This window comes from Gouania willdenowi, assembly GCF_900634775.1.
Source record: "Gouania willdenowi chromosome 24 unlocalized genomic scaffold, fGouWil2.1 scaffold_320_arrow_ctg1, whole genome shotgun sequence".
Classification (NCBI taxonomy): Eukaryota; Metazoa; Chordata; class Actinopteri; order Blenniiformes; family Gobiesocidae; genus Gouania; species Gouania willdenowi.
The window spans coordinates 3639135-3662016 of record NW_021144848.1 but is presented as its reverse complement, the minus strand read 5'-3'; the positions used below and the strand labels follow the sequence as shown (position 1 = coordinate 3662016).

Sequence of the window (22882 nt, the reverse complement as noted above, 5' to 3'; positions counted from 1 at the left end):
TATTTGTTGTTCTAGAGAATAAACCTCAGTTATGTTGAACTCAAGTCAAAGTTGGTTTAAAAGCCACAGGCAGATTATATGTTATTTTATTTTAAGTTGTTGACACATGTCATGTTAAAGCCAATGTTTTCAGTGTAAAATATGCCAATAAAATATATTTCGTACATAATGTTCTCATGAAGGTGTACACATTTACAGATAAGTTGTTTCTTAGGTCATATATATATATTTATATATATATATATATATATCTAAATAATGGCCTTATACTTTAATATCGAGATATATCGTACCGTATCGTGACCTATGTATCGGGATACAAATCGTATCACCAGATGCCAGGCAATACACACCCCTACTAATAACAACCATACTACTACATTTATACCATATCAGTACTAACATTAATACTAATATTATCATACATAATAGAATCATTACCCCCACTCCTACCACCAAACACAAGAACAATTACATTCCGAACTCCGAAATCAATTAGTCCCATCTCTCTCTTTCTAAAGGTCTAATAAATACTAATAACATGTAATTAATACTAATAAAGATGTAATAAAAGTCTAATAAATAATAACATGTAATGAATACTAATAAAGATGTAATAATGGTCTAATAAATACTAATGACTGTATAATAAGAGCTAATAGAAATGTAAAAAAAAGTGTAATAATGCTAATGTTTAAAATACTAATGAAAGTCTAAAAAAGGTGTAATAAATACAAAAAAAGTGTAATAAAATATTAATAAAACATAATTAATACTGATAATGTATAAATAATGAAAATTTGTTGACGTTGTAATAAATAGTAAAATGGAATAAATGTTAATAGTTGTAATAAAGATGTAAATATGAATAAAGGTCTAATAAATACCAATCAAGGTGTAATAAATACTAAAAAATATGTAATAAATACTAATATGTAATAAATACTAATGTGTAATAAATACTAATAACTTGTAATAAATACTAAATCCGGTGTATCAGAGGTGTGAAACACGTGGTGCGGAGGCTGACCTTTCCCTTCTGTTTCAGAGGCTCGATGCTCAGACTGTCTGCTCCGATGTCCACGATGGTTCCCAGCTGGAATCCATCCGTCGGATGAGGAAACCACACGGGCTTCCCATCATCCATCGCTCCACTCTGAGGCTCTGAAAACACACACACATTAATCACACTTTGATCAGACAAACACACAACATGTAGTAAACCAAAGCTGGAGGTTTTCAACCTGTGGTTCTTCATCTGCTCTGAAAGATTACACAGGTAGGCTGTAGTGCTAAAAACCATGACTCAGCATCAATAAAAAGAAAGGCTTTTAGGACCATTTCTCATGTAGCCTGAAACCATGACTCAGCAACAATAGTGTGGTGACCAAACTGCTCAAACCATGACTCGGCATCAACATTGTACAGTCTAAACTGCTCATACTATGACTTTTCAACCATACTGTAGAATCCAAACTGCTCGAACCATGACTCGGGAACAATACTGTAGTGTCCAAACTGCTCATACCATGACTCTGCAACAATACTGTAGCACCCAAACTGTTCAAATCGTGACTCTGCAATAATACTGCAGCATCTAAACTGCTCGAACCATGACTCAGCATTAATACTGTAGTGTCCAAACTGCTCAAATCATGACTCTGCAATAATACCGTAGCGTCTAAACCGTTCAAAACATGACTCAGCATTAATACTGTAGTTTTCAAAGTGCTCAAAGCATGACTCAGGCGAGAGCTATGATTTTCCTTGGAATGCTTATCTCACTTCCTGAAACAAAAAAATGTAAAAAATGTAAAAAAAAAAAAACTCTAATTAAGCATGTGGATCAATTTCAGTTAATCACCAGTGATGTAACAGCAGACTTCACATGACAATGACAACAAAAATAGACAAAAGGAAAGACAACAAACAGGTATGAATGTCGATCATGTGACCCTCAGATCTGATACAATTACAGTTCTCTGACTTTGAACTTCCTGAGGTCTCTGTGTGTGGTTTGTGTGCTCACACGGGAGGGAAACACAACAGTTGTGCGTCTGATTCTGTGACAATCAGCTGATTGTTCCCACTGTGAGTCCAAGTCACATGATGGAAAACCTCTGAGGATCAATGTCTGCTTCTGTCACACAGAGAGACATGATAGTTAGAAACCTAGAGTTTATGTCCACGCTGTCGCCCCCTGCTGGCTGCAACACACACATTAACACACACTAACACACTAAACACACTAACACACACACAAAACTAACTCAAAGTTACAGAGGAATGAAAAGTCCTGAACATCAGACTTTCTGCTCATTTTCAAGTCATTAAAACTGAAACCTGGAGCAACCTTTGTCTGCTCAGGTAGTGTTTACCCCAGGGCCAGGGTGTGTGTGTGTGTGTGTGTGTGTGTGTGTGTGTGTGTGTGTGTGTGTGTGTGTGTGTGTGTGTGTGTGTGTGAATGGACTTGAACACACCCTGTCAGTGTGTTGCTTTGGGTGCGGCCACAGACAAACCACAGATTGAAAGCATTCATTAACCTGATGCAGCTCATACTTTAGCTACAATAATGAGCAGTTCCATTCTAACAGAGTAGATATCACAGATATAGACAGAGTAGACTGGACACATGTATAGAACTCATACACAAGTCAACTTCGTCAAGTCAAAAGTATATTTACCTTTAGGTATTCTAATCAGGAGTTTTTTTCAACACTGATGGTTAATTTAACACTTACACTTTTTAACACTGAGTCAGAGTTAATTTAACACTTGTTAACTGTGTCTGTGTGACCACTAGTCTAGGAGTGTTTCATTTAACACAGTGAGCTAATTAAACCACTACACCGGGTTCATAACAGTGTAGAATTTGCTGAGTGTGTGAATCCGTCTGCGTGTCCGTCCTCGAGCCAACGCGTGTTTTTCCAAAGTGCTGATGTTTTAAAGACTCCCTGTGATCTGTTTAAAGATTAACAGTGGTCGCACTACAGTCCAAGTCTACACACAATAAAAATGTGTCACGAGCAGCTTATGGCGTAGTTCATTACACACATACACGCGCACGCACACGCACGCACGCACACACAGTGTAATCCTCCATAAGCTGCTGCTCAGAGAAACACAGTGTGAAACACCTCAGAGGTGACAGATACTCATCATGAATCATGACAATAATACAGTAAGATTACATCAAATAAAGTCTGTAAATACTAATAAATCCCACACAAACACAGCAGCCTGAAGGCATCGTATAATAATAGATGTTGGGGGTTTCAATCCTGGTCTATACCTGACTATGTGTTGAAGTGTCCTTGGGCAAGACACTGAACCCCATGTTAGCTCTGTCCCAGTGGTTGACGAGTGCCTAGCATGTTAGCTCTGTCCCAGTGGTGCACATAAACTCCCGGTCACTAGGTGTCAGTGAACGCACCATCAGACCGTGTTAAACGACCTCACTCCTCAATGACTTTTAACTTTATTTTAATAAAACACACTGGATACTTTTATAAATTATGTGGTTACTTATTTATAAAGAACTTGAGAACTCAACAGAATCAGAATTTTTACAAAAATGTTATTTGACAGTTTGATAAACATTCCAGTTGCTTTTGATATTTGTGCTTGAATAACAGTTAGTTATTATTTACTGTTCTCACAAGGTTAAAATATGAAATAGATTGTATTTCATATCATTTTGATCTTGTAAAGATGGAATTTGTAATTACTGTGATATATTGCAATGAACATCACATTGTTTAGTATCGGGATATATTGTATCGTGACATGCAAAACGTATCATCAAATTCATGACAATGTGCACACCCCTAATTTATAATTGTATCTATGTGTATATATATATATATATATATATATATATATATATATATATATATATTATATGCTTGTGCAAAGGTTTTGTCTGCTCAGGATTTACAGTTTATTAACTATTTTAAATGAAGTATCAAATGTTGAATAACAAGGGTAATATGTGTCGCATTTTGAAAAAGTTGTATTTCAGAGAAACATTTCTGAGGCCACTTTTGGCTCCTGAGTGACCCACATGTTGAGTACATCTGACTCAGATGATAATCTATGTTCTAATGAGCGATTATCTGACATTTTTCCATCTTTAGGCAACTCTTTAACTTTGATTTATCCACATTACTGTAGTTACAGACAAACGTTTACATGCTGTGAATGATTTATGAGCAGTTAAATTAAACGTGTGACACTTTCTCATGACCTTCACAGAGAGGAGACGCGTCTTTATTCACTGGAACAGGACAGAGATGTGGTTTCTCTCCTCTAAAGCTCACAGCAGGGGTTCAGGGGAAAAGAAAGAAAACACCATGAGAAAAAAAATTAAGAACAGGTTTAAAAAAAACTAGAATAAAATCAACGGATGAATATAATAAATAAAGTAATGTGCAGTACTAAACAATTTCAAAATAAAATGCACAAACATTAAAGAGAAGGAACAACAACTCCACATCTGCACAGAATGAAGTGTGTGTGTGTGTGTGTGTGTGTGTGTGTGTGTGTGTGTGTGTGTGTGTGTGTGTGTGTGTGTGTGTGTGTGTGTGTGTGTGTGTGTGTGTGTGTGTGGCTGGGAGGTCATCATTACTAGTTGTGTCTTTTGGAATCTTTTTGATCAGTTCCACATGCTTTGGTTAGCTTAGCACTTAGCAGCCAGTCCCATGTGGGCGGGGCTACATTATCAGCTCCACCTATCGTTTCCATTCTAATCGATCAGCTGATCAGATCCTTCATCACAGATTAGGAGAAGACTTTTAGTGATTGATAAAAACTGTGTGTGACAGGGAATCCCCTCATGCACACACGCACACGCTCAGGATAAAGATGGTGATAAAGTGCTTATCCAGAGTCAGACTGTTGGACACGAGCCTTAAGCAGGAATCACGGCGTGAGAAACTGATCCTCTGTGTGTGTGTGTGTGTGTACTGAGGATCATCATACAAGACTAAATCTAAATAAACTCCAGTTCTTCAACCTTATTATTAATTAGCACACAAAAACGCCTCCTGATTGGCTCATTTAACAGCCAGCCCCTCCCCCTACCTCCAAATTAGCCACCGATTGGACATTAGTTCAGTTTTTTGTGTTTCTTTTAGTGATCGATTGATTCATCGGCCGATTTGTGTGTGTTTTACATGTACCGGCATCGGCCGATGCTCGCTGCTGCTTTTGCTGATACACTTTATAAACACAACGGCTGCCACAGACTGCTCGTGTTCCTGGAGACAAAGGCTGCAGAGTGCAGAGCCCCTCCCCTCACTAGCGTGAAGGAAGCTCTTCAACCCCAACGACAACTTTTAAACTTTCAAAGCATCTTTTCACTGTTAAACTTAGCGTTGTTCCGTGGTTCCACGTGTTGTCGTCGCTGTTGTATTTAACGAGCAGCTGGCTGGAGGTTTAGTGCGTGTGTGTTTCTCACACTCTCTCTCTGCTTCTCTCTCAGCGCTGCGCTGAGAAGAAGTTTTTAAAACTTTGAGAAGCAGTTTACTACTTGTTTGAATATTTATTCTTGTTAATGTTGATGTAATTTAGAACAGAAACTTGATCAGTTTGTAGCTTAATGTTCATCTGACATCATGTTTTTTTTCCTCTACTAATTTATGTTCTGGGGTTGTGTTGGAATGGACTATTATTAATGATTTCTTTTTGTGTTTAATACTAATATTATATGTCATTATACTCAATAATCCTATTAATAATATACATTTTCAACTTTTGTCAAAGCTATTTTTAGGACAAGGACAGTTATCTTTCATAATATTTCATGAGATGTCTCACTCTATTTTTCACTTTTGTTCTACATCACTTGTTTTTATTATTTATTAAATATTTTTGACTTGGTGTGGTTCTACCTCACCTTTGTTAAGTTCAATTGAGGTTCCCTTTTTTTTTTTAAATTGAGATTTGTAGCATTTGTTATCATCATTGTGTAACTTTTATGATGTAAATTGAGGGAGCAAAAGTAGTATTAGCTCCAAATATCGGCTAAAGAAAATCAGCAGTAAGTATCGGTCATCGGCTAAGGCTGATGGTTAAAAAATCAGTATCGGCCCTAAAAAACCCATATATGTCTATCCCTAGTTTTCTTTCCCTAATAATCAGACTCATTAAACATGCTTAATACGGTTAATAAACAAAATTACAAATTATACTAAGTCATAACTATGACATACTAACAATTATGAGTTACTAAGTTGTAATTATCAGATTCTGTCATAATTATCAGATCATAAGTCATAATTATGAGATACTAAGTCATAATTGTGAGATTATGAGTCCAGATATTAGGTCATAATTATGAGATACTAAATCATAATTATCAGTAGGGTGTCCCGATCCGATATCAGCCTGAAAACAAATATCAGATTCAAATTCCCAATTTTTTTTTTTGACAATTCTTTTTTCTAATTTTATTTTATTCAATTGTAGAATACTGTACATATCATGTTGAAGGTTAAAATGTTTGTAACCAGTTGGTTAATAATAAAGGGGTCAGTTTTGCTCATCCCTACTGTTGTTGACCATTGTTCTCTGTTTGAGTGACATCACATGATCAAGTTTTTCTAACATTCCACACTACAAAATAAGTTTATTTTTTTAAGTAATGAGTATGTATTAATTATGCTGATATCGTATTGGATCAATATCCGTATCGGCCGATATGCAAGGCTGCAATATCGGCATCATATCGGAAATGAAAAAGTTCTATTGAGACATCTTTAGTTTTCAGATGTCATAATTATGAGATCTTAAGTCATAATTATCAAATATTAAGTCATTAGTATTATAGTTGTACGATACCCCGTGGTTCCATATTGTAACGGTTCCTACTATAGTAGAAATTCTACACTGTACTACCATAGATTACGATACTACTGGTACCAGTTTCCTCTACTCTCCTCCTGGTTTCTCACTGCAGTCTACACTCACTGCACGCTATTCACTTGAAAACAAACCAACATGGCAACCGAACTCCACAGCTGCTGAATGATTGGCTGTTTGCCTGTTACTGGTGACGTCTGGGGATATGATAGGCTGTTTCTGCACGCTGGGTCCGCCCTTCTGTTAGCTGATTGGCTGTTTGTGTGTTTGAACTGAAGACAGCTCCACTTTGACAGAAACTCACTTCAAAACAAACAACAAGCTAAAGTTCTGTCTCTTCTGGACGCGTGCACAGCTTACAATCACAAACACCAGACAACACACGACAGAAGCACCAGGCCTGAGCGGCGGCCTCGTTAGTGGCGTCACTAATTTTACTCAAAAAACCAAACTCCAAAAGTCCCATCTGGAACTATTTTGGCTTTAAACGAGGCAGAGATGGTAAAACAATAGGAGATCTACTGTGCAGGCGCTGTCACCAGCTATAGGAGCCAAAGGAGGAACACTTTTTGTTTTTTTACACACGGACTCAGAGCGATCTGTTTTTTATTTTATTTACAATGTACAAACAATATTTACAAATGACATACATATAAAGGAGGCTCACATCCAATCTCATAATACACTAGTGACATCATCCAGAAAATGTACAAATACAGTTTTCTCAGGGAATCAGTTTTTAATTTCAACCGTATAAATTCTAACTTCATTTACTAGTTTTTTTATTGCTTATATGCTTTTGTTTATGTACTCTTATCATGCACCAAATAACACTACAAGTAATTAATAAGTATTTCTAACTTCTACAAATACATTGCAGTTCATAAAAATATTAATAATAAAAAAAAAGACTTCAGTATCGTGGTATTACCCAGAAACGTGATACTTTGTCTGGTATAGTATCGTTTTTACTAATTTTGGTATCGTGACAACTCTATTAGTATGCAATAGTATCTCATGATTATGAGCTAAGAATTGTTTTTATTATTTTACTATTACCACTTTTTGTTTGGTTTATGTTATTGGTTAGTTATTGCAACTGGGCTTCCATATGTTTGCTTTGGGCTCAGACTCCGCCTCTTTGCTAGTGAGCTAACGAGAACTCATTCTGCCGTAATTTAGTCAGTTTTAGAGGTCGACCAATGAGGGATTTTCTAATGTCGATGCCAATTTTTACCAAAAGAAATTCAGCCGATGGCCAATACCTAAAGCTGATATACTTTTTATATCCTCCCTCCCTATAATTAAGTGTTTCTTATCATTCCTTAGGGAGGGCTGCTGATGGTCACATAATAAAAATAATAATAATAATAATAATAATTCTTTTTTTGGCCGATCTTGAAAAAAGTCTGTATATCAGCCCTAATCAGTCTTTAATCCTAGTTTTAATGATCCTGGCTTTGTTTAGCCCAGTTTAAGTCGGGGTGGGAGATAGAAACGCTGCACTGTGCTCGAGGTCAACATCTTATCTATGTGTCAAACTTTATCTCCACCCCTTTAAATGTATCGTATGAAAACAGTTTACTGTCACTAATTAACACTTTTAAGACTCTAGGACAATAATTCTACAGCAGTTCCATGAAGACAGGCTTTAAAACACATCAGAGACAATAAAGACATAAAAGTGCTTCCTGTACAACAGAGAGAGAGAGAGTCAAAGTCCACACACACACACACACACACACACACACACACACACGTCATGTTGATTCATGCTAACACAGAGATGTTACATAATCTCTCACACACAAGGTTCATCCATCAACCTGCAACACAACCTCTGTGCGTTTACTTATGCAAAATGAGTGTGTGTGTGTCACACAACCTGCCCCAGGCCGTGTGTGTGCGTGTGTCAGCAGTGCCAGTGTTGTGAGTCCCAACATATTTGCAGCCTCCCGTACCATGAACGCACCACTACAGCCTGCCCAGCCCACTGCCATCCCCTTCCCAACACTCCATGGTGCCTTCAGAGCTGCTTGCTGCTCAACGCACCGAACTTCATTCAGAAAAAGTGGGATTTCGTCCCTGACGCCAATTGCCTTCCATTCACCTGACTGTGAACAATGAATCATCAGTTTTCCAGACACAATAAATAGTTTTATTTTTTTCGGCGGAGAATTCTACCAGCAAACATTCCTCCAACCTCCATTCCCACGTTTAATGAGGCTACGCCTGTTATTCTCTGTAAGTCCTGCAAAGGGATTTCTCATTATGGCGACATGGGAGTGTGGCACTAATTAGAACAAGTCATTTCTTTAAAAGTCACTTATTATGACAGCCGTATTTAAGATAAACACATACTTATACTAACTGGACGTAGCATTGTATCACCTTTATAAATTATCCTGTTAATAAGTTAGAAAAATGTAAAAACTGAAAGCTTTTAAACGGGGCCTGGTGTCCCATCCTTTAAACAAAGCTACTCTTACAAACACCGTTTTTGCAGCTAAAAATACAAACTTTGACATAAAGATGAAGGTTTTGTTAAACAGGTACATTTAGAAACGCAGTGAACGCTTTTTCCTGCCGGGAATCAGCTCTGTGCTGACGGCCACCAGCACCGGAGTGACTGGATGTGCTGTAGCCGTCTGCTAGCTTCCCATCCCTGAGGAGGAAGCACGGATTCCCCGCTATAAGCGCTCACCTGCTCTGGGTGTAGCTCCCCAGTGTCCGCCGGTGGCTCGGTGGGCAGCGTCCCCCTCGGTGTGTCCCAGATAAAAGGCCGGGAATGAGCGCTCCGTCTCAGGCTGAGCCGTGTCTCCAGGAGGAGGGTGTTTCACTCCGGCAGCCCGTTGCTCAGTCTCCCCGCCCAGCAGCCTCCGATCCCCGCAGCAGGCCTGGGAACCGGCTCCGTGACGTCACACACCGGGATCCACACCACCAGCCTGTAGGAGGCGCTGTTTTACTGAACAGACACTAAATTATTCATGATGTATTTTAATTATTTATTTTATTTCTATTTAAAATCAGGGCCACCGGAAATAGATGAATGTTTCATTTTTTTTTTTTTTTTTTTTTTTTTTTTTTAATAAATATCTAACATAAAATATCTGATTTAAGAGTTTATTTTACTCTAAGTCTAAGATTTATAAATGTGAAATAGGAAATAAAGTTAAAAAAAAAAAAGTCTGGAGGGAAAAAGTAAAATAAATCCCAGAATAAAAGTCAGATATTTGAAATGTATTATTTTTAATCCAATAGTTAGTCTAATTAAAACAGAATTATGACAATAAACATGAGTTTAAAGGTTTCGTGCAATAACAGAATGTTGCATGTGATTATTTTATTTATTTCGTATTTATTTACTTTTTTATGGTACTTTTATGAATGTGCAAATCTAAATCCTGATCAAATCATAATTTTGACATCATCGTTCGAGTACCACGAATAAAAATCAGAATAAGGAAACCAAAAATCTGGATCTCATTTAATAAAATCCAAAATATAATGTTAAATATTAGAAATCTGAGATTAAAAGTCAGAAATCTTAGTCTAATTTAGATCAAACATGTAATAAACAAATAAAAAAATCATACAATGGTAGAGATGTAAAACAATAGAAATTAAAACTTTACAAAAGGAAAATAAATAGCAGGGTTTTTATATATGTCTGACATGAGTTTATTTTTCAGAACTTCAAGATTTATAAATGTTAATTCGGAAATAAAAGTTAATAAATCTGGAGGGAAAAAAGTGAAATAAAAGTACGAAATTTTATTTGAGATTTATTTAATAATTTTGACATCATCATTTGATTTTGGAAATTTAGAAATTAAACTTTTTAATCCAATAATTAGTGTAATAAAAAACTGAATTATGATATTAAACATGAGTTATGAGGCATTGTTAAATAACAGAATGTGTCATGTGGCTTTAAGTGATGATTTTATTTATTTAGTTGTTATTTTTTATGGTACTTTTATGAATGTGCACTGAAGGGAGGAAATTGTAATTACGTTGTAAATGTTTTAAAAATCAACAATAAAGATATTCTTTTCTCGATACAAGTTAAAGTCAAAAAATGACTTTACTCTTTGAATTGTGAAGATACAAATAAAAATCATTATAGCAAAAATAATCCTAATTTTGACATCATCGTTAGAGTAAATCAGAATTAGAAAACTAAGAATCAATGATTTTCCATCCAAGAACTCATGAAATAAAATCAGAAATATATTAAATATGAGAAATCTGAGATTAAAAGTCAGAAATATGATTTCATTCTTTGAAATGTAAGAATAAAAATAAAAATCATGATACTGACATTATCTTTAGACCAGTGCTTCCCAAACCTTTCATAGTCTCGTACCCCTTCAGACATTTAACCTGAACCCATGTACCCCTACTCCTGCATGCCTAAAAACATAATAATGTAATGTCATATACAGTTAAAATCTGATCCTTTAAACCATGAAATTCAGGCTGAAGGAGAAAGTTAAAAAAACAGAAAAAACATAAATTATTGTCCAGACGACCAAATAATTCAGTTGTAGATAAATCAGCTCAGATATCTACAGTAGATACACAAATTCAATGTTTCCCATGATTGCAGTCATTTTAAATGTAAAATTGTTTAAAGAAGTTAATTTTCCTGCAATTATTTAATAATTTCCACAAATCAAATGCAAATAAGTCTCAAAATTAATGAAATTTAAAAGAGAAAATCCTGCAATGACTGCTACGTCACTTATTGCTCAGATATTGTTGGCGCCGCACATACTTTATGTATGATTTATACGTCATGTAAAGTACAAATATGGGTAAATGAATCTGTTTTTTTTATTTTTATTCACGTACCCCCTATGACAATTTGCTGACCCCTGGGGGTACCGTACCCCACTTTGGGAACCTAGGCCTTAGAATACCACAATTAAAAATCAAGAATTAATTGAATAAAATCTGAAATGAAATAAAGTTGAAAAATAATCTCAAGATTAATGTCAAAAACACGACATTAAAATTGAAATTTTGAAAATGAACTCAAAATACAATATCGTGTTAAAAGTTAAAGGTTTGCTAATAAAATCAAATCTACAGAACATGATGACGTTAATCTCAACATTATATTTCAACTTTATTCTCAAATTTTCAATTTTAATCTTGATATTTTCTCCATCCAAATTGTCCCTAATTTGCTTCCGTAGAAAAGGAGTGAGAGGAAGGACGAATGGGAAAGATGGAAAAATACATCAGCTTTATTTATTTTATGCATAAATATATTGAGAGATTTAGAATAATTCTCCAAACATTATCATTATTTTACATCAAATTCATTTGATCCGTTTTCAACACACAAACACACTGAACGTCCTGTTGAACACACACACATTTCAGTGACTTTACAACATTTTCACACAGAATTCCTTCATTTTACATCAACTTCAAACACAATAATCATATTACTTCTGTTGTTCATCAACGCACAGAGAAACGCTAAATACATAGCTCCGCCCCTTTAACAGCACACAGCACAGCTAGCCCCGCTACGTGCTAAGCTAACACAAACATGTGGGAATGGCCGCTAAAATGCTAAGCTAACACAAACACATTTTTCATTTAGTTTTAGTCAAAATTTGGTCATCAGGATCATTTCAGTTATAGTCAAATTTTAGTCGACTAAAATAAAAAAACATGTTTTGCATTTATAAAAAATGAATCAGCATTGATCGACCTGATATTAACACTTTTAAAACAGTTGTTAAATCTAAATTCTGATTTTAAATCACTACATTTAAATTCCAAATTTTCAAGTCTAACATTTTTAGAATTTGAAATTCATTTTTTAATTTTATATTTCAAATTTAAAACATTTGAAATTTAAAAATAAAATTAAAATTTTGAATTCTAAAAAAATTGAATTTAAAAAGTTTTTAAATTTTAACAATTGACAGATTTTGATGTGATCAATGCATAAGATCACATGATCTCATGAGACAGGGTATGTTCAAGTCCAATCACTCACACGCACACACACATACACACACACACACACACACACACACACACACACACACACACACACACATAGACACACACACACACACACACACACACACACACACACACGCACGCACACACACACGCACACACACACCCACACACACACCCACACACACACACACACACACACACACACACACACACACACACACACACACACACACACACACACACAAACTTTTCCAGAGCTCAGGGACATCCACTGTAGCTGAAGGTGGTTGAACACAGAGGGAAGTTTATTATTATTATTATTATTATTATTATTATTATTATTATTATAGTTATCTTATAGTCATCTCCTGGTTTTAATCACTAATAAAATGGTTCAAAGTGACCAAAAATGGTGGAAAATGTGTTGAAATCGGATTTTAAAAACCACAGAAATTGGTTAAAAGTTGTAAATTAGAGTGGATAAAAACAGACAGAAAAAGTGGACAAAATTGTTCAAAGTGTCACTAATGGAACAATAACTTTAAATAATGGACATGACAAATGGTGAATGTGGTTAAATTGGCAAAATAATCATGAAATATGGTGAAAATAGGTTAATAATGGGACAACATATGTGACATTAGGTGTAAAAGTGACATTAGGTGTAAAAGTGGTGAAAGGGTTTATAAGTGCTGAAAAGTGGAAAAATGTGTAGAAAAGACATTAAAATGTGATGTAGAAGTGTCAGAAATGGGAGTAATTTTTGTGTATTTTTGTTGTATTGCTTGTTTGTTACTGTGTGTTTGCAGTCGTTTTCTGTGTTTTTGTCTACTTTTGTTTTAATTTTCTGTAATTTTGCATATTTTTTTTGTCATTTTGTGTATGTCGTTTTGTTTATTTTTCTTGTATGATGTGTTTTTTGAAGTCATATTGAGGATTTACATTGTCATTTTGCACTATTTGGAGTAATTTTTGTGTACTGTATGTTAGTACCGAGGGTGTGCGGAGTAATTTTTGTGTTTTTCTAGTTTTTGTTCTTTTGTTGTCCTTTTTTGTAATTTTGTATATTTTTTGTATCATTTTGTTTTTGATTTGCGTATTCCTGTAAAATGTATGATTTTGAGTCATGTTGTATATTATTGTTGTCGTTTTGTTCATGTGATTAGTAGTTTTGTGTGTTTTTGGAGTATTTTCAGTGCATTTTTCCTGCAATGTTGTAATTCTTTGTAATCTTTCTTTTGTTTTGTGTATTTTACTTTGGGGGCCGCATAAAATTAGGCCAAGGGCCGCATGTGGCCCCCGGGCCGCACGTTGCCCATAGCTGTTTACGTGTGTGAAAAGAACAGTCACTTGACCAGATTGTCTCCTTAAGCTCCGCCTCCTCTGCGGTCACATGACCAGCCCTCGGACTTCCTGCACCTGCTGACGTCACACGGTCCTGTGTTGTTGTTATTGTTTGAATCATGTTTGTTTACAAACTTCTGTGTCTCGTGCTGATTCTGCGGCTGCGCGCCGCAGCTCCGACCGGGAGCGCGCACCTGGGGGACTCAGGTGAGGCAGAATATGACGTCATTTTTACGCCAAAACAACCAGACGGTGACGTTACACGTTCTTCTCTGAGGGGTTTTGTTTTGTTTGGTGACGCTGTGCGGTCCCTATTTGTGTGTTTTTAAGTAAAGTTTGTATTATTTTTATCTTTAGCATTAGAACCGGAACTTCTGTGAACACGTGACTCACGCCGCACATTCCACAAGACGCTTTAGATTTATGTCCTTTTAATAAATGTTAAAAAGTACATTTTTTTCTTTGCAAAGAGAAAAAATACTTTCAATTTTTTAAATTATAAACGGACTTCTGACAGAGTGTAAAAGCCAGGAATCAGATGATCTTTTTTACTTTAGTGATGTTAGTTGAACTAATATATTTATATTAATGTATTCACTTGTCTCTCAGCTCGGTTCTGGCACATCACCGATCTTCACCTCGACCCAACCTACCATGTGACCTCTGACCCCAGGGAGGTGTGCTCCTCCTCCAAAGGAAGCCCAGCCTCCGACGCCGGCCCCTTCGGAGCCTTTTTGTGTGACTCGCCTTATCGCCTCATCCAATCAGCTTTCAGCCACATGGAGCCTCTGGTGCAGGCCCACGACTTCATCATCTGGACCGGGTCAGAACCCCCCCTCTTGTTGTCATGGTTACTATAGGGTCATTTCATGACATTTCAACAAAAATCCACGCACTTTGGTCTGAAAAAATAATGAAGATGGTAGAAAAATAAGGACACATACACTCCCCCCCCCCCACTAAATTGTCCATATTTCAAAAAGTGTTCATCTAATCAAACTAAACATTTACTGTGTGAATATTAAATAATCACAGAACAATAATCAACAAAAATCTGAACTTTTTGATACCAAAGTGCGTGGGATGTCTTGAGCATTAGTTGAAATGACGTCAAATGGTTACGAACTCAACCTGTCGTGTTGTTGTGGTTACTATGGTTACTACCCCCCTCCCCCCTCACAGGGACAGCCCTCCTCACGTGTCTCCAGAGAAGCTGTCCACAGACGCTGTGATCCAGCTGATGAAGAACATGACCCTCACCTTCAGGAAGCACTTCCCCAACACCACCGTCTTCCCGTCCATCGGGAACCATGACTACTGGCCTCAGGTACACACGCCACCTAGTGTGGGGGGATGGTACTGCAGCATGCTGGGTCAGCAGGTCGGCTACTGTCACAGAGAGGGCGGAGCCAACGTTGGGCAATTGGTGGCGCCAAAACAAACAAACATTTTCTTAGTTCTAGTCTTCTCCAGTCTAATCCACTCTAGGGCTGGACCAGATGGACCAAAATTCAGATTTAGATATTTTTGGCGATATATGATATTAATCTCAATCATTTTAATTTAAATAAAGTCTGACCAGGAAGACAATTCTGGGTTAAATTGCTGATGCAAAATACCACACAGACTAAAATAACATCCCAGTGCTTTAAGATTAGTTAAAAAAAAAAGATACTTGTGTATCACAAACATGGGCAACTAGCGTCCCCAAAAGTAAGCGCACAAAATACACTAAATTACTACGAACACACAATTTAACAGAGAAATACACAAAAGAACAACTCAAATACTCAATAGGACAAAAGGAGAAAAAATAAAACAATAAAACAGACAAACAAACAAAGAAATACACAAAAAGAGAAAAAATACACAATGTGATAATGGAACAGCTGCACAATATCAGAAATCAGAAAGGATTTTATTCGCCAGGTATAGTTTAAAACAGCACAAGGAATTTAACTTGGCAGTTGGTGTGAAGAACATGAGCACCAACACACCAAGGCAGCCATCTGCGGCTCCATCATGTTTAGATGAAAAATGGAAAAACGAGAGGAAAGGAGAGGGGGGAAAAGGCAGATCCTAAACTATTTTCCTTTAGGGGAGTCAGTGTAGCACGAGGTATAAACTCCTCAGCACATAAGCCTGTCAAAAACATTTACAACAAAATTTGAGGACACAGCATGTATGCTTGGGGGGGTTAGCTTCAAATGCGTACAGTTCAGCCCAGGCGCAGATGACGTGAAAAGACCTTGGGTAGATCGGAGTTCAGAAACAAAGTTCACAGGTGGTTGCGGAGCATCATTCGATACAAATATCCTGGAGAATAGATAAATGAGGGGAGACCGAATGAAGACAAGGATTTGTTTTCAGCAGGCTGAGCACAATTTTCCATCATCTTAGGGTCCATCTCTCAAGCAGTAAATCCAATATGGTGGCCCTTATCTCAAAAGCTGAGCTGTTAACTTCTCCGTTCCAAAGTAGCATCCTGCTTAGTTTTGAGTTTGTTTATCACATGAGGTTGAGAGCCCTGTCCAATCCATCAGAAACTGGCAGCCTTCCCAAAACATCTGCTGACGTAATCCGGACTTTGTGATCAATCAGAAAACTGCCAGCTCCAATCAGCAGCATGCCTGCTACTATGATTCCAATCATGTAAATGTCTTCTACATCCTCAAAGGAAAGGATAGATAGACATACGATCCTCCACTTCTGAGGAGTCCATTGCATATCCCACCACAAACGTTCCACCAGGACAGGCGGGCTCGCCTCTTCCCGTAATCTTTGTTGAAAAAATTTGGTCGATTGCATTGAGAGACCAGCTGATTCATTCCATAATTTTGGTTTTAGATAGATATGTAAAGAGACAAAAAGACAGCACAAGACGAAGCAAGCAGCAGCACGGGCAGATAGGGAGGGAGGGAGCAGAGCTAAAAGTCTGCCTTTGTTGAGTGCAAGAGCCACTTTTGGCTTTTTTCCTGGACAGCATGTGTGAGTGTGTTCTGTAGTGTGGTTTGTTAGGATGCACTCTGAAATCCATCTAACTTATCATGTTGTTATGAGAGTGAAAGCAACGACTCCTAAAACAAGTTTTTTAATACTAAAGAAAAAATGGAGAACTCGATATATCGGCCAGGCCTAACACTAAACTATTGCTAGAGCGTTTTAGCCGCTCCACGATTGGTTGGCGTGAACACGCCCTCTCTCTACGCCCTCAGGACCAGTTGCCAGCATTCACTAATCAGATCTACAGAGCTGCTGCTGAGCTGTGGAGAGATTGGCTGAAAGACGATGCTCTGCTGACTCTGGCTGAAGGTGCCCCTCCCCCTCTCTCTTTATGACGTTTCTATCTTTTTGCTGTTGTCATTAGCGTGATGTTTGTGACCTGCAGGAGGTTTCTACTCCCAGCTGGTCAAACCTGGTCTGCGGCTGCTCAGTGTAAACACCATCCTCTACTACGGTCCCAACAAAGCTGTAGGGAATGGCAGCGACCCAGCAGGACAGTTCCTCTGGTTGGAGAAAACTCTGGCTGGAGCCGCTCAGCGCCTGGAAAAGGTCTGACCTTTGACCCCCACATACCCTAGATGAGTCCCACATGTCTGGTTAGATTAGCATGTAGCGACCAGTCCCACATGTGTGAGTTAACTAAGCACATAGCAACCAGTCCTACATGTTTGGTTAGCTTGGTACGTAGCAACCAGTTTCACATGTTTGGGTTAGCTGAGCACATAGCAACCAGTCCTACATGTTTGGTTAGCTTGGTACGTAGCAACCAGTTTCACATGTTTGGGTTAGCTGAGCACATAGCAACCAGTCCTACATGTTTGGTTAGCTTGGTACGTAGCAACCAGTTTCACATGTTTGGGTTAGCTGAGCACATAGCTACCAGTCCTACATGTTTAGGTTAGTTTAGCCCGTACCCACCAGTCAGTTCTACATGTTTGGGTTAGCTTAGCCCGTAGCCACCAGTCCCACTTGTTTAGGTTAGCTTAGCATTTAGTGACCAGTCTCACATATTTGGGTTAGCTTAGCGCGTAGCGACCAGTCCTACATGTTTGGGTTAGCTGAGCCCGTAGCCACCAGTCAGTTCCACATGTTTGGGTTAGCTTAACGCAGGGCTGCCAAGTTTCAGAAAATGACAATAGTGAGACTTTAGTGACCTGATACGTTCCGGCAAAAAAAGTGTTTTTTTTTAACATGACTTTGTCCTGTTTTAACGTTGATTTCTACCTTCAGAATGATGTCATCACCTCCATACCAGCAGCTCTTCCTGCACTGTGTCCTCCTAATGCTAGTTTTAATCAACCACAAATTAATACATTTATTAGTTAATATTTCATATCAACAACTGTCCATCATTTATCTGGGGACATGTCTCATGTTGTAGGTGTTTATCACAGATGTTGATGATGACAGAGGCTCCCACTTAAAACACTGTGGCCCAAGGCAGTGCTACCTTTACCTCAGCTCTCCTTGTCTGCAACAGAAAGGACGTCATTAAAAAGATCATCATGTAAAAAACATTCAAACATCAAGTCATTTTTCATTGAATCAATGTCTATAGAAATACACTATTACATACAATAATAATCATAAGAACAGTTCAAATGAACATTAGATTATGTATTTATGATGATATAACCTACAAGTGTAATTCAGCTACTACCAGTGTTCATAACACTGGTAGTAGCTGATTAAGAGTTTTAATTCATTTAAGTTAATGTCTAACACAGACATACACATGTAGGAGTGGGTGATATGGGGAAAAATCATATCACAATTTTTTTCATTCAAATAATTCAGACTATTTTAAAGTTATTTACCAATAAAACAAACCAATCCACTTACTTTAAATCATGGCCCTAAATGGAAAAAAGAATAAAATATAATTTAAGACAAGATCATTTTCAAATATGTATTTAAATTGTATGTAAGAAATTTTTCAAACTGGTTCTAAGTATAATTAACATTAAACTAAAGGTCTGACATGTTCTTATAGTCACAGTGTTTTTACTTTGTTTAACTAAAGTAGTGTAGCATTAGCATTAGCAACACTGCTACATAACAAGTCAGTATATCAGTCTAGTGATTTCTATTAGTTATTGAGGTAATACACTCATAATAATAAAATCCTACTTTAATCAGTGTTTGAACGCCTCATTTCACACAGTTTATACAATCATATCATTTACAAGATAAAACGTTACTGCTTTGGTTACATTAGGCCTGGGTGATATGGACCAATATTCATATCTATATATTTTTACTCTAAATGACAATAGGTGATATAAACCATTTATTTTTTATCAATAGTTTTACAATAAAAACAATAATAGGTCAAAGTCAGTGGAACCACAAAGACCCTTTTATTAATCACTAGCAGCACAATAACTACATTTGGACTTTTTCCTTCATTAAGGCTGAAATGTGATTAAATGATGTAGAGATGATTTTTTCAGGGCAGCTCTGAGTTGTTGAAAGTAGTTTTTAAAGTAAATCACATTCAGGACACTGTCTCTTTAAGAATGTGTAAACAGCCCCGTTAGCTGCAGCAGCAGCAGAGTTAGTTAGAGAAGAGAAACACGCACGCACGCACGCACACACGCACACACACACACACACAGAGCAATATAAACACTGAACATAATTAGGTATAGTTACAGTACATACCATCTCAGACAGAGTTTGTGTTCTAGAAACACTTTCTTTCTGAAAGCATGTCGATGACTCGGTGCGTGTTGTGTGAGGTGTCTAGAGACAGCTTGTCAAGACCCGCCTTACGTTGCTTCTGATTGGTTCATTATTGTGTGATGCCTGCTATGGTTGGTTAGATTTAGGCACAAGGTGACATGGATTGGTCTGGGATTGGTTATCTCGGTCAGTCAATCAAAGTTACTCAAGCTACGGCAAGCCATGAGGACCAAAGTTCATTATCATGAAAAAAAAAAAGTGAGAATGAGTCAAATTGCTTGACGTCCGTATATGTTTGGGTTAGCTTAGCATGTAGCAACTAGTCCTACATGTTTGGTTAGCTTAGCATGTAGCGACCAGTCAGTCCCATTTGTTTGGTTAGCTTAGCACGTAGCCACCAGTCCCACATGTTTGGGTTAGCTTAGCACGTAGCCACCAGTCCCACATGATTGGTTAGCTTACCACATAGCAGTGCAGTCTGTGCAGGGTCAGAGGGTAAAGAGGTGGGGCTTTGTTAGCAGCATGTGTTGTAAACAGGAAGTAGGTGATCATGTGGTGTGTTCTCAGGTGTTCATCATCGGTCATGTGCCCGTGGGTTTTCTTCCGTACGCCAGGAACACGACGGCCATCAGAGAAGAACACAACGAGAGGCTGCTGTCCATCTACAGGAAGTACAGTGATGTCATCACAGGACAGTTTTATGGCCACACCCACCGCGACAGCGTCATGGTGCTCCTCAACCACCAAGGTCACAAAAGAACTCTGAGCATCTAGTCGATTTTTTCATATTATGTTTATCATAAATTATGGCAATTGTATAAATACAACAACCATTGGAAATAATAATAATCTGATCATTTATGATAATCATCTTCTGTTTCATAATGATTGTATTTGTGGGTTTGTTTAATGCAGTGTTTGGTTAGGTTTAAGTTATCCTTTGAAGTTGTTGTTGTTCTGACTCTATAGATGAATCAAGCTCTGTGATTGGTCCACAGGTAAAGCGGTGAACTCGCTCTTTGTGTCGCCGGCGGTTACGCCCATCAAAGATGCTAAAGATCCGTTCTCCAACAACCCGGGCCTTCGCCTCTACGTGTACGACCCCCAGGATTACGGTGTGATGGTGAGACGATGGAGGGTTCCTAGTCCCAGGGAGAGCGTGGGAGGTTTAAGTTAACCTGATGTTCTTTGACTTTCATGTTGCATGTTTTTGGATTTCACAAAGTCTTGGTTGAGTTTGGTAAAGTCAGATTAAGTTATTCTCAAGAAATTAAGTTATCCTGACTTTCTGGATTTTAGATTTCAAATTGAGTTTGGAAAATTTCAGATTATATGATCCTCTGGAGTTGTAGTAATTCTCACATTCTTAAAGTTTTGAGCTGAAATTTTTAGATTTGGAAAAGCCATGGTCGGTCTAGTTATCCTCTGGGTCCTGTTCCACAAAGATGGATTTCCTCTTATCGCAATAAGTTCAGGATTTATTTCATATGTCCTGTACTACGATGCTGGTTAACTTCTTACCAGGTTAATCACCATGGTAACTTAGATTACGGTTCAGTTTTCGCCAAACGTTTGAGTCTGATCAATTTAGATTAAGTTATCCTCTGGAGTTCAAGATATCCTGACCTTTACTTGAGGTGCGTAAAGCCAGTTTAAATTTAGAGGTGTGGTTTAGTGTAGCTTAAAGGATGAAGTTGAAGTTAAATTCAGAGCTGCAGCTTTTAAAGTTTTGGTTGAGTTAGGTTAATTCAACCTAAGTTATCCTCTGAAGGTGAACATTTTCTGACATTCAAGCCTCAAGTTTGCTCGAGTTTGGTTAACTTAGATTAAATGATCCTCCATGGGATTAGTCACTGTAGTTATTCTAGATGTTCTGAGCTTTAGTTTCTAGATTGACAGTTGAGTTTGGTTAATTCAAAATAAGTAAATCTGAAGTTACAGATATCCTGACATTCTGTAAGTTTAGAGCTATGGTTTAAAAGGAACGCCATTGAAACACACTTTACTTCTTCTTCTCTGCTCCTGTAGGACATCTGGCAGTACTATCTGAACCTGACTGAAGCCAACGAGCGGCGCCGCTCCGACTGGAGGCTGGAGTACGTGATGACGGAGGCGTTCGGCCTCAGCGACCTGCGCCCTCAGAGTCTGCTGAAGCTGGGTCTGGAGCTGATGACGCCTCACAGCGACGCCTTCCTCACGTACTTCAGACACTTCATGGTGGGATACGACAGCAGCTTCACCTGTGAGGGTCCGTGTTGGCTCAACCAGGTGTGTGCGGTTCTCTACCTGGACCAGGACGCCTACGCCCACTGTGTGGCCAACGAACAACTGTGGCGATGACGTGAAATACAGACAAACGACGGCTTCTGCTGTGGGATGTAGGCACGGGTTAGGAAAAGAGCGGAAAAAAGGGAGAATATTAGGAGGAAATGGAGCAAAACAGAGAGGGATAAAAGACAGAAGAGGAGGAAATAGAAGAGAGGAGTAAGGAGAGGGGAAGAAAGGAAAAAAAAGGGAGGAAAGGAGGAGGAAACAGCAAAAAGAACAAATAAGAAGGTAAGGTGAAAAAAGAGAAGATCAAAAATAATCCTATTTATAACATTGATGGGAAACTTGTGGCCTGGGGACCACATTCAGCCCTTGGTCTAATTCTGTACGGCTCCCAAAGCAAACACACAAAAAACAACAGAAAATGAGAGGGAAATACACAAAACAACATAAAAAATGTACTAAATGACAACAAAAAAGCAGAAATTGAGTGAAAAATATTTACATTACAACAAAAATACACCAAAGGACTCAAAACCTGCAACAAAACAACAAAAATAGAGAAAAACCTTTGTTTTTATATTCTAAATACTGATAATGTGGCCCTTTGATCAGACAATCACATTTTTGTGGCCCTTTGGTGATAAATTTGCCCACTTTTATAACTGAAACGATCTGATCAGTTGGTGCTTCCATTCAGCTGGTGATCATGTTATCTTGTGATTTTACC

At 37.7% G+C, this 22882-nt stretch overlaps 2 protein-coding genes across 2 annotated transcripts in view; one reads left to right on the top strand and one right to left on the bottom strand.

Annotated features, from left to right (window-relative positions):
• Window positions 1-9787, bottom strand: part of myo6a (myosin VIa) — a 42098-nt gene extending 32311 nt beyond the window's left edge. The window contains 2 exon segments of the mRNA XM_028440465.1: window positions 1031-1164; window positions 9566-9787. Of these exon segments, the coding sequence (XP_028296266.1) occupies window positions 1031-1147 (117 nt within the window). The 5' untranslated portion in view covers window positions 1148-1164; window positions 9566-9787.
• Window positions 9788-14237: 4450 nt separating this feature from the next.
• Window positions 14238-22642, top strand: smpdl3a (sphingomyelin phosphodiesterase acid like 3A). The gene is made up of 8 exons (XM_028440515.1): window positions 14238-14403; window positions 14806-15019; window positions 15379-15523; window positions 17412-17508; window positions 17585-17748; window positions 20452-20632; window positions 20883-21007; window positions 21913-22642. Exons 1-8 carry the CDS (start codon window positions 14316-14318, stop codon window positions 22222-22224), a joined length of 1326 nt encoding a protein of 441 aa, XP_028296316.1. The 5' UTR covers window positions 14238-14315; the 3' UTR covers window positions 22225-22642.
• Window positions 22643-22882: the final 240 nt, after the last annotated feature.

What these genes read in the sequence shown, in the direction of transcription:
- smpdl3a (XM_028440515.1), top strand. Translation starts at nt 14,316, where the DNA reads ATGTTTGTTTACAAACTTCTGTGTCTCGTGCTGATTCTGCGGCTGCGC. An exon ending in TCTGCTGACTCTGGCTGAAG is followed by an intron (nt 17,509 to 17,584) that starts GTGCCCCTCCCC and finishes TGTGACCTGCAG; the next exon opens with GAGGTTTCTACTCCCAGCTG. An exon ending in CCCAGGATTACGGTGTGATG is followed by an intron (nt 21,008 to 21,912) that starts GTGAGACGATGG and finishes CTGCTCCTGTAG; the next exon opens with GACATCTGGCAGTACTATCT.